At 48.8% G+C, this 12,784-nt stretch overlaps 1 protein-coding gene across 2 annotated transcripts in view; it reads left to right on the top strand.

Moving 5' to 3' along the window:
- The window catches only part of Fhos (Formin homology 2 domain containing), a 228,920-nt gene that overhangs the window by 58,650 nt on the left and 157,486 nt on the right, over positions 1-12,784 (top strand). For both annotated transcript variants that reach the window (XM_089581950.1, XM_089581949.1), the window contains exons 2-5: positions 1,786-1,875; positions 3,428-3,702; positions 4,803-5,142; positions 10,204-10,520. In XM_089581950.1, the coding sequence (XP_089438076.1) occupies positions 1,786-1,875; positions 3,428-3,702; positions 4,803-5,142; positions 10,204-10,520 (1,022 nt within the window). The remainder of the gene's footprint in view (positions 1-1,785; positions 1,876-3,427; positions 3,703-4,802; positions 5,143-10,203; positions 10,521-12,784) is intronic.

The raw sequence follows: 12,784 nt of genomic DNA, 5'->3' as shown, positions 1-12,784 counted from the left end.
GGCCAACGCACTGTAGCACGATGTAGCAGAAGACAAGACATTCGGCGCAAGACTCGCTAGACTGCTCGCAAAATGCGAGGAAAAAGTGATGCACAAAATGCAGCTGACGTGTGGAAAAACGTACGTCGAGCGAAACACGAACATGCATTATAAGTAAGAGACTAAGATAGCACACGAACGCTTGTCACGGCGTCTCCCATCCTGGTAGCCTCCCTATACGCCGCTTTAGATGCTCTTGTACACCAAGGAACAACAGGTACAGGGATCATAGGGAAATGAAAAGATAAGATAAAGAGGGAAATTATTGAACCACACGCCATAAGAATAAGCAACTTGGAATTTGTAAGCACGGCACCCATCACTATCATCACTAAAGAAGCAGAATTCCTCACAGCACGCATGCGATGAATTTGAAGCAAGAAAAACATGAGACGCACACGGTAAATTTAAGTTGGCGCTTCGTCGTGTCGATTCTGTGTCAGTTTTGCGCAACCGTCCTGGGTGATTGAGTACGCCACGAGCCAGCAACCAGCCCATACCTTAACATTGCTATGGGTTGCATATCGGTGGCAAACGTTTTCTTAACAACACTTTGATTCGCTATAGCGAAAATGGCCGGGATCAACTAAATGCAGCCCAAATTCACAAAGGCACAAAGACGATCAAACGCCTAATGGCTGGGTCCTATGCTCAGAATATTCAGGACAACTTGTGGCATACGATGCTCATGCACCGACCAAATACCTGCCGGTCTTGGCGTAATCGGGGTCATGATTTTTTCATTTGATCAGCCGACAACAACTTTAGCTTCCGCAAAGCTGGTGCCGTTGCACTGAGGAAGGTGTTCTGGGGACTGAATTTAAAGGAAAATGTTTGGTTCTCAGCGTTCGTAAAGTATCATGTTGTTGTATGAATGCGAAGGAGAAATTAGTATCCCGTCGATATTGTTTTGCACTATCCCTGAGAGTTTATATTTGGTGTTCGTGCTTAAATTTGACCATTACAACACAGAAACACCAGCATTAGCGTGCTGCAGCCGTTTCGAAGCCGCTTCTATTAAAACAACAATGGAATCTCTTACTACTTGTCAAGACGCTTTCAGCATACGCCGCCGCGGTGGCTCAGCGGTTATGGTGCTCGGCTGCTGACCCAAAAGACGCGGGTTCGATCCCGGCCGCGGCGGCTGGAATTTCTTTGGAGGAGAAATTCTAGAGGCCCGTGTACTGTGCGATGTCAGTGCACGTTAAAGAACCCCAGGTGGTCGAAATTTCCGGAGCCCTCCACTACGGCGTCTCTCATAGCCTAGTCGCTTTGGGACGTTAAACCCCATAAAACCAAGCTTTCAGCATACCCATCGTTGTGCGGTGAATATTATTTTTTTTGCTCCTGATGCCTTGACCAATGGCTGCAAAATGAAAGGCTTCGAAAGTGTCCTGATGCGGCAGTGTATATCCATAGACGTTATAGCCAGGCATACAGCGTTGACGATCATGCTCTGCGCGAGGTCTTTCCAATTTCGGCAGACGCTTAGATCTGAACTGTGCATGTAGTTTCCAGATGCACTGGTTTTTCACAACTCTTCTTTCTTTCTTTTTTTTTATGGCACCACCGCGTGCCATTTTTACCACATGTCAAACCCCTAAAACATACTTCACTGCGAACGTTGAAAAACACGTTAGACCGATCACGCTGCGAGAGCTCATGATGTTGAATAGATCATGTTGCGTGTTGACAGACGCAATGCGCACGCGCCTCACGCCTTTATCGGCTTGCCTCTTCGTGCAGCGTTCCGGCGGCGGCGCACCGACGCGCTACGGTGGCTCCGGAAACTACTCCGGCAACTGCACGTCGCCCCGGAGCTCCACCTACGGCTCGGTGAGTACCACGCGGTGCGGCTTGCTTCTTCGGGCTCCCTCCTGCCCTCAAACGACTATTGTCGCCTTTTCCGAAGACACATTACAAATAAAAAACTCCTGAATGACCTGCCCTCCCTGGTGCAGTCGCACGGTGGCGTGTAGTCCATGGAGGCAGAACATTGTACATTAGGAATCTGTCTGGGATCTCGAGGTTCGCGGGTGGCGCAGGACAGGGATGATTGAAGATCATCGGGAGAGGCTTTCTCCTCGTAGAAGGCTTAAACCGGCTGGTAATAATAATGAGTGTCCTCTCTGAGCAATTACTCGTATTTTCGCCGCAATGTTGGTCCACTCCAAAGAAAGGCTGCAAAGACTGTGCTTCAGATCTTGTTCAAGCAAAGAATGTTACGATCACAGCACATCAGCGTTCGCTGTTCGTAAGGTCGGCCCCGTGTTTACGGAGTAAAGGTTAATATAGTGCTGCGTCCCGTTCCGCTGACTTTGAGTGTGAGTATCTCTTTGGGTTCGCTCAGTAGCGAAATGAGGCGTGCAGGCGGAGGTGGCATAAATGCTTCACTCTGGGCGAGCACCCGAGGGGGAGCTATTCTCAAGCGGTTGGCTTTCCCAACTAGCTGGCTTCGACTCAGGCGGTTTGGCGGCGCCACGGCTGTTGTCATCCGGAGAAGACACGACGCACATGTTGATGCAGGTAACACTTGCTGTCAGTCAAACTCAAAGCTGACCGGTTGGGAAAGCCAACTGTTCTACAACGCGGTCCCTGAACCGCGCCGTGGGGTAAGAAATGAAGGGAATCAAAGGAGGAGAGTGAAAAAGAACATTTCAGCAGGAGACCTCACTTTCCCCTGTCAGTCATTCTTTGGTACATGTTCTCACTGAATTAAGGTAGCAAATGGTGCTCCTACGCACTTTCATAATCTCGTTGTGTAGCGACATCCGCTGATCCGAGAAACAGCGCATCGTTTTAACAGATAAGGCACAAAAGATTTTTGAAGTAGATCTTGATATAGAAAAGTTATTGGTATAAAACGTCTCAAGAGTTTCAGCAGTCATTGTGGCCCATGTGTTACATGAGGGCATCCTAGTGCGAAAGTCTGCTGTTACGCCTTACGTGGCGATGCAGGTAACTAATAAATCAATAGAGTATGGATGTCAAAATTGTGGCTTCGATATGACCGTGGTGGCACAGACTGGGCTGAAGTAAGTGGTAGCGTAAGCCGCCAACAAGCACGATTCAGCGCACCTGGGATCTATGCAACATAACAAATTAAGGAAGAACTATAGCCGGATACAACTCAAGAGCGAAGCGGACGGCGCATATCAAAGTAGGCCGTCTAGCCAATGGCATCGACCGATGCATGACGTCGTGGTGAATCCGTGGTTATACCCTGTCACGGTAGCATTAAAAGGGATTAGCCACGGATTAATCGCGACATGATGAAAATCGGTTGACACCATTAGCTTGAAGGGTTCCTTTCAGGGGCATTTGCCGCTCCGATGTTGAGTTGTATCCAAATATAGTATTCCGCTTTCCTTTTTTTTTTTCTTTACAGCCATCGTACGGCAGCAGTGGTCGATACAGCGGTGGCCTCGCACCTAGCCTGAGTATCTACTCTCCGAGCTACAAGGCATCGGGCTCAGGTTATAGTTCTGACTACGGCCGCAGCAGCCGACCCAGCTCTGGCTACGGCTCGGGATACGGGTCTGGATATGGGTCCGACTACGGGAAGGGTGCCGGGGCCGGGTACGCGTCCGACTACGGCAGGTCCGGTGGCTACGGATCGGACTACGGAAGCCGCAACAGCGGCTACGCATCTGACTACAACAGGCAAGGTTTTCGATATAGCACGTCAGAAAGCTATCTATAATTGGAGTTGGCAGAGGCTATGGCAAACCGCTTCAACTTGGGCCAAAATTTACCGGCTTACTGAGCAGCCTAAGACCGGCTGCTGGCTACAAGAAACAGACACACCCCATTTCGGTTGGGAATATATTTTTTATTTATAAGGAATAAAATGAGCTTCAAAGACCCTACTGAAGGTGTGCGTTTTGTGGTTGTGTTTGCTTCGCGCTTTTTCTTTGCCACGACCAGCTTACTCTTCCCAAAAGAGAAAGTCGTACATTGCTCTTTGCATTACTGCTTATTACGTAATTGTTCATTACGTAACGCATAAGCCGAGATTGTTACGTGAGGAGAGCATGGAACGTGTCTCCTGGCACACTAGGGCTAAATATGGTCAGGAAACAACAAAGCACAAGTCCCGATCGTTTTGTTGATTGAGTGATTTGTCTCATTAGCTTCTCCAGGCTCGAGTCGTCAGCTTTAATTTTTTACCGACCTTTTTTTTTTGCAACCTGTGAAGGGACTAAAAATATATTATAAGTAATTTAAGAGAGCACGTTGTTGGGCGAGTCGGTTGTACATACTTAAACAAGGGAATTGCGCTAAAAAATACACGGACGAAGAGGACAAGGACGGGTGCAAGGACGATTTCGCCCGTCCTTGTCCTCTTCTCGTCCTTGTCTTTTTTAGCGCAATTCACTTGTTTAAGTATTATAAGTACTCAAAGCTAAGAGAGACACATGTCGTCTCGACATTTACCCATTCGTCATGGCTCAGCATCGCAAACGGCGCTTGTCCTCTTCTGTGTTGTTGTTGCTGCCTCAAAAACGATGGCACATACCCACGGGGGGGGGGGGGATTTGCCAGGGTTTTCTGCAGATCCAAACAGGAAAAAACTAATCCAGGTTTATCTCCCGCGGCTCTTAAATATAAATAAAGTAATATGTGAAAAAAAAAAGTGTGGCGCTGCAGGCAGGGTTACTTCCTTTTTTTTTCGGGTGTGGCGCACCATGCGCGCGTGATGCGCCGCGCGCTAACCGGCCGCACTGCGCGCCATTGGCTTCACCGTGTCGTGGACCTCGCAGGTCGAGCACCCTGCCGCGGCCAGGCACCAGCTACGGCCGTCAGTCGTCCCACCAGGGCGCCCCGGGAGCCCCAATGGCGGGCAACACCAGCTACAGCACCTACCGGCGCCCGTCGTCCGGGGGCAACAGCGTCGCCAACGCTGTCAAGATGTTCGGAAGCCTGGCGCTTCGCGACGACGCCTCCTCCAAGCCTCCCGTGTCGCGCAGCTACTCAGTCAAGGCCAAGGAGGACGCGGCACGACCCACCTCCTACGGCATGCCGTCCCGAGAGGAGTCCAAGAGCTTCGTCAACGTGCGCGCCAAAACCGACGAGGAGCAGCCGGACGCGGCAGAAGCCAAGGTACCTCGCGCAGCTGTGGCCTCTCGCAGGACACTCGATGGTCTCGCCGTGATTAACGCATAGCCGCAGCCTTGCCCGTCGCGACATAGCGGTCCATGGTGTCATTGCTCAAAGCACAGTTTCCTTGCTCCTCTTAGTCGCAATGGTTAGAAGAGCAAATCTCATGCCTCGACAAAAGGCCGGAATGAGGGCGCTAGACTGCGATACTTCCGTTCAGATTGTTCGCACACGCCCTGGAGCTTATCGGTGAAGCCCAGAAAGGCCCACAACCCCTCGTAAGCTTGGCGAAACGCCATGGGTGGTTTATGGATGTACAGTCAGGTGGAAATAAGAAGTGAACAGCGCCTGTGAACAAAACAAAACAATTTACCTGTTTAATTTATGCTACAGTGTACGACTAGCCTGTTTCATGTTTGTGGGTGAAAGTTCAACCGAATTATTTATCCATAAACTGGTTACAAAAGGAATATCTCAGTGCAAAGCAGAAAAGCACGGCATATACGTGTTCGCGTTTCATTCCGGCCTGACTGTAGTCTAACGCGATTTGCAGGTGATCACTTCAGGCTCAACGCCCACAACACACACTCTAACATGGTTTATCTTCCTCGCGTTTTCATTTTTTTTTTTTACCTAGAAAATGTTACTTAAAAATGTTCAACGCACAAAAGCCTTAGTGCTGGACGTCGTTAGCGTGGCGCTTGATAGACTGAAGCCAATAAGATGTCCGTCTAGTGCACATGTTCTGGCCTCTTGCTTCTTAAACTTTTCGAATTTATTCTTAAACAAAGCCACGGCTTTAATCACAGGAGCTAAAACAGCTTAATCAGTTAACCAAAACTATCTCCGGGAATAAGCACAAGGTATACGCTAGTTTTCGTGCGGTGTCTTCAGTTTGTAGAAAACATACGTTCTCAAGGCGCATATTACTGCTGCTAAATATGTCAGTGACTGTAACGAGTAACTGCTAGGTATGCCACTGACCGTTTTCTATACTGCTGTATGAGTAGTACACTAAAACGGCCTCATGCTTCTTTCGCAGCAGTAGCGCGCGCACACAGCGCAAAAGATTGCGGCCGTCGTAGCTGTTAACATTACTTTGAAACTTTTTGATGCAGCACTTGTAACGTCAGAGGAACAGAACGCATATTTAGTGAAATTCAAAAAGGCTTCGGGGTTCGGACTAGCCGTCGCCGACTGCCGGGCCTCACTGGAACAATGCCCGCGGAAGCTAAAATTTGTGCGCTGCTGCCTTTAATTACGAACGCATCTGGTCCTGCTGACTGCTGTTGTTTAGAGAACGCCCGTACACCGTCGGCAGCAGCGTCCAGCAGCTAGCGACCAATTGGTGCTTGTGGGAAGCGCACACGGCTTCCGCGAGTCCATAGCTCCTCCGCGTGCCATCGATCACAACGGTTACCAGGTGGGCCGGCCAGCGCTCGCTCTGTTTATCGTGCATCTTTGGCGGTGCCTATTGGGCGGTAGTTTTGACCGGCCATCCTTTATGTGACCGATTTGGGCCGCAGAGAAGCCTGCACAGCGCTCGGTGTCAGCGGCGAGATATATGGGCATCGTGTGCGCGTATAGCGCATGTCCGGGCGCGGAGTCTCCGCAGCGCGCGCTCCTCACGATCGGGCCAAATGGGGAGGCTCACTCCACGAACCACTCCGTCTCCTAAGCGGCGCACAGTTTGGCCGCACGAAGTGGAGCGCGCACAGGCTGCGCGCATTCTTCGCGGGCACTCGTCGTTATGCCCCTCTAAAGGCACGATTACGTGGACTCCCCGTGGGGACTTCAGTGCAAATACGGGCGCCCTTTCAGAAAGAGCAGCCGGAATAAGCGGGAAGTGCCGCCGCTTCATCACCCTCGGCTTGGTGACAAGCTAGCGTTCCCACGGAAGGTTCGAACGGCATACAGAAGACTCGTTGCTTCCCTCCGATGCTCCTTTCTTGTATGTCTGCGTTACTCCTCGTGTCCTATAGGCTTCGCCGCAAAGCAAAGGCGTTGATCGCTTACTTTTCGTAATGCTCTGTTATTTCTTCTTTGCGATTTGGTTGCTTCGAGTCAGCGATCGGCAGACCTGAAAATTCGAGTGGGAGCGGTTCTTTTTGTTTCGGTGGCTCGAGTTAAATGACTCGTCGCGGTAACATATGACGTAGAATCGGACTTGCAAGTGTCGCGGCGTGTAGAGGTTTTGATGAGTCTTATAAGGTAAAGGTTGGACTTTTCGGTGTATATTATCATTATTTTTGTTTTGTTTTTGATTTAGCGAACTTTTTTCGCTCTTTATTTGAAAACGCAGTTTCTAGTTTCTTTCGGCGAATATTATTTCCTACGGATGCATTACCGTTTTCTTTTTTTTTCGGTGGTTTAATGTGATATTCCCGTGCAGTCAAAAGTCACTCGGAGTTTATCTTGTCAGCCTGAGCTTTCCATTTAGCACTAATTAACTCAGACGTAGTCGTTAATTACTGACAAAGCACTTATAGCTGTGTTTGCAAAAGGAAATGCTCTCACCAATTAAATTAGTAACGAAATGTAAATGATAGAACTGCTAGACAAAAATACACGTGGAAGTAGATTTCTGAAAATAATGCTGTGTTGTTGCGATAGGCTGAGCGAGAGTGCGGGGCATCACGCAGTCTGCGTGTTGACGACAGCGAAAGAGAACTACCGCGTAACCGTCGCGGTAATCGGAACATTGGAGCCCAATATGTATGGGCATAGTCAAGGTAAGCACCGCACACCTGACTCCTGGGGTGGCCTAAGACGTTGCGTATGTGGTCGTTGTAGAGGTCACAGGGAAGGACTTCGCGAGGCATTCTTATCGTATCGTTCTCTTTCGCACAATAATAAAAAAGAAACACAAATAGAAAAGAGAATGACCGGGATAACTAAAGACATTTTTTTTTTCGATATGAGCCAAACCCAAACCGAGAAAAATGCGAATTTTTGTGGCCCGCACAAACCGTAGCGCTATCAAATATATGACATGCATCACAAGTTAAAGCAACTCTACGCCACGATGTAATGATAAAGGATGCAAACAGTTTAGTCGGTATCAGCAAGTAAACTTTGTATATGACTCTTTCCGATGTGAAACTGGATTTAACCCAGTGTCGTTCCGAAAACATTTTTCCTACAGTTTTGTCAAGCTGTGTTCATGAAGCTATTCCTCAAAAATTATTATGCTGTGAATGCAGCAGAAAAACAATCAGAACATTCATAGTGTGCAATCAGGGGCACTGCTGTGCTTCAACACAAGCAAGTAAATGCGAGTCGCAAGCGCTGACTTGACAGGGTTCACACTTCGGCAGCGGAAAAGCAAGCTAGCTAGGATGTGTTGCATCTGGAATGTATTTTACTTCACTGTAGCATTCTAAATTTATGAGTAGTAGCGAAACGGTTGACGCGTACAGGACGCAGAACGACGGGAATAAATTGAGAAATAAGTGACAGGAATAATGAATTGAGAAAGCCATAGCACAGGCGCATCCTTGTTTCATCAGCAACGGGACTAATGATTCCATCCTTATCGTCGTCTTCTGGGTTCAGATTTCCTCATACCCTTCGCAGTCGATGGGAAAGTAGCGCTGGGGAAGGAATAAATGAAACTGCGCTCGAAACAGTCCGACCTATGATGCTCAAGCTGACAAAGGAGGCTCTCAAGAATGGATTTGGCTCAATTTGATCCATACATCTGCAAGATCTGGCTCATTTTCGATTTGACGTAGGATTTCAGCGCGGGTTTTCTAATCGTCACTGGGAACCTTACGTTCTCACAGCTTTTGAAAAAGTTAGATCTATGGATGAGCTTTCCATCACAACAAACTTTGACTTAGTTTAGATTTCTGGATTTGGCTCATCTCGAAAAAAAAAAAACCCTCACCTGCGCTGCTTTCTCCCCGATAGACCACACTCCCAGGCCTACAGACCGCACACCACATGACCACAGATGGAGCATTCTCATTGGCCAGCAGATGGCCACGTGACAGAAGTGTTCAGTTTTCATTGGTCAGAAGGTAGGCACATGATCCCGGAGTGGTGCCGCCAATGAGTTTTTTGTTGCGGTGGCCAACGATGCTGTCACAAACTCGAAACCTCCCTAAACTCATCGCTGTGAAACTGAAGCTCAGTGGGATGTGCGGCGCTCACTTTTTTGGTAAGCTGAAAGCGCCGAGGACGTCCTTCAAACGAGCATTCAGCGGCTCCAAACTCAAAATTTCTGTCGCTTTGCTGGGCCGCTCTTGGGCCTCAGGAAGCATCCATGTTCTGTCAAGGGTACAAATTCACCCGCTAAGATTAACGCCTGACTTTCATTGTGCACAGAATTTGCTTTTATCATTAGGTTTTCATTTGAATGTTGCCCCGCCGCGGTGGCTCAGTGGTTACGGTGCTCGGCTGCTGACCTGAAAGACGCGGGTTCGATCCCGGCCGTGGCGGTCGAATTTCGATAGAGGCGAAATTCTAGAGGCCCGTGTACTGTACGCTGTCAGTGCACGTTAAAGAACCCCATGTGGTCGAAATTTCCGGAGCCCTTCATTACGGCGTCCCTCATAGCCTGAGTTGCTTTGGGACGTTAAGCCCCAATAATCCAATCCATTTTAATGTTGCGAATTGTATCATAACATCTTCTGGAATGGTAATGTGTAGAATTGCACTTCCCAGAGAAAAAATTTATACTTTCCAGACGCTGGTGTGGTAGTCTTCGCAACGAAAAACCAGATCCATTGAACTGACAAAATGAAAAATTTCTCACGTGTTTTGTATCAAGAAGGAACAGTTTTCCGCGGCACCCCGACGGCATCGAGAGGGTATGATGGGCGCGAACGCATGCCACTCCCGCCTTGTGCATTGGCCAGTGTCCCCGAGGCGTTGGCACGGTTGCAATAATCCGACCGTAGATTCCTTCTCTGTGATCAAGGAATAAACCGAAGGCATGGCATGGACAGGTACCCCATCCATCGAATCGGAAGGCGTGATGGGGTGCGATATGCCCCCAAAATCCGAAATTGGCACTTGCCGTTCGTCCAGTTGAGACAACCTTCTCTTCATTTTGCTCAGGCAACCGACAGCGCCCCGAAGAATCTGGCGAAGTCCGACTCGAAGAGCGGCAAGCGTGGCCTGGCCCCTGCCGACTTCACCTCGACGTCCGATTCAGAGAGCGACGACGACGACCAGAGCGGTGACGAGGGCACCCAAGCAGACGGAGACGGAGCGGTGAGCCGGGGCACCTCGACGCTCCTCGATGGCGCTGGAGACGGCGCCGCCATATCGAACACGGATCGCGCGCCTCCACGGCCGCCAGCATCCAAGCAGCAAGCCGCGGTGCGGCGCACCGCCGGTCAGCAGGTGGACCCCTTAGAGCTTGACTCTCCCAGGTACGCACTCACTGCGGATGCGGGTCGGGCATTGCTCAGGGCGGCTTATCAACGCCTGGCATGTAGTGTAATGTCTCGGATATGGTCCGTAGATGTGGACGGGGGCACTATCTAGCTGTGTAGCGAAAGCCGATTCGCAGTGTTGTTTGAGCTTCGCTTAGGCACCTCAGGCACCTTCAGATGGTAGCTCAAGTCATCACTGGCGCTCACGCCTTATGTTGCGAAGCGATCTGCCGACCAATAACAATCTTTTGCGGCAGACCGAATGCCCTCATGCATCACTTGCGCTGGCAGTCACCGCATCTCCGTGATGACCATTTCTTAGTCACGAAAGCAGTTTTCAGCTTCAGAACTGTCACTGCAGCAAGGTATAATTGACCTGTTGAAGTTCATTAACGAACCGACTCCGACGGTTACTCGGGCCTTCAATGTCCGCCAGTCTTAACAGCCATTAACTAAGAAAATTTTCGCCACAGTTAAAAGACCATCTTTTTATTCGTTTTGCTTGAAGACCACCCGACGTGTGCGCTAGTTGTTTGGCGAACTATTCAAAGTTTAATGAGTGAATAGCAAGTGCCGCACAAGTGCTATCGTGATCCCTCAGTGTGGTCGAAAAATGGTCGGCTTTACCCTAGGCACGCTGAGCGCTCCGATAAGTGATTGCTGCACTTACGTAGTTAGTTTTTTTTTTAGCTTAATGCTATGAAATGCAGCGGTCTCATAAGAAACAGAAACAGGAATGTAGTCGTCATTCGCGCCAGCATTCACACGGGAAGGCAGTGTTCACAAAATCGAGGCGTTGCAAAGTGAGGGCGCTAAATTTCTGAGGCAGCATGACTTTTATCTAGAATTCGCTTTAAATGCTTACAACGTGAACTTACGCCGGTTGAAAAGCCGATAAAGGAGTTTTTTTTTTCTTTCTGTAAGCCTGTTCATCCAAACAGTCTAGAATAGCGGGCTTGTCTAACTTAACTTGTCATTATGATGACTTCAGACGTACGAATAGAACGTAAGTCCTCAGTCCTATTAATTGCCAAGCAGTCCAAATGCCCCACGGTTAAAAACATAGCAGGTCGATGGGACAAGGAGCGCGCATGGACAGATGGAAATGGAGAGCATTGGAAGGTGTCTTCATCCTACAGCGTATTCAATTCGGCTGGTGGCGGTGTACCTATCATTCACTAGTCCGCAGATGGTCGTGCTATTTTCACAGCTAGGTGAAATGACCAGAATCACTGGGCGCCGCCAATGGTTTCCTCGCCAACGCCGCAAAGGTTCTTACTCAAGAACATTGGGGACACCATATAGCTGCTCTAGAGCAGAAAGCACGCCATAAGGTCAGCCCGGCCGAGCTAAAAGCTCAACACGTCTGGTTGCATGTTACTCCCGTTCGTACGTCTGCTTGTTAGCCAATTAAAAGTTGTGGTCGAGTGTTAAACCAGAGTTCTGCATTTAGGGAGCATGGTCGGTGCAACATATCGGGGACGTAGCGCACAACGCGTGTGCTTACGAAGCAGGCATGCAGTCGATCTTCATATTTCTGCTTGCGTGCATCTGTATTTGATTTAGTTTTGGTCGATGTTATGATCATGCAGCTGCTCGCTCTAGTTAATCGAGACTGAGGCTCTAGTGTAAAAAGCATACATAGGTATTTTAGGACCGCTGGCGTATCAGAAGTCAACTTCGTAGTTAGCAGGACTTCATAGCTAACAGGACAACTGGAAACTTGAAGCAGCCTGATAATTAAAAAAAACTGTTCGCACAATCATCAAGCACCAAATACTGGTTTAAATAAGCGAAAGTAGGAAAGAGTTTAGTATTGCAGAAAAAATTGTTCAGCTCTTCACCATCAATTCCGTCTTTGAATATGATAACAGCCTTTGTCAAGTCACCTACGCTACTTCTAATGAGTTGGACAGCCAACCTTGAATTTTGGGGGGTTTATATGGCATGTGAGTGAAAGTCAGAGTATTTATATTTGTTTTGCCTGCATACCCTGCATACACGCTGCAAGTCACACAATCAAGAGGGTTCGCAACGCAAGCACGCATGTGCACATTTACGCACGCACGCTTGCAAGCATGCACACACGTTATAGATGTATTGAAATGGCTTTGACTTGCGCTGGGTATTTCTGTGTGTTTTTCCGTCCTTGTTGTTTCGTACCCAGAGTAGCGCGATAGCGAAGGAGTATAACAGACAGCGAAACGATTCTATTCGACTTGGTAGTTTCGCTGTAAAAGCACACAAAAATGGCATACATA

This window comes from Amblyomma mixtum, chromosome 3, assembly GCF_055824585.1.
Source record: "Amblyomma mixtum isolate Tamu chromosome 3, ASM5582458v1, whole genome shotgun sequence".
Taxonomy (NCBI): domain Eukaryota; kingdom Metazoa; phylum Arthropoda; class Arachnida; order Ixodida; family Ixodidae; genus Amblyomma; species Amblyomma mixtum.
This window is presented reverse-complemented; position numbering and strand designations above follow the sequence as displayed.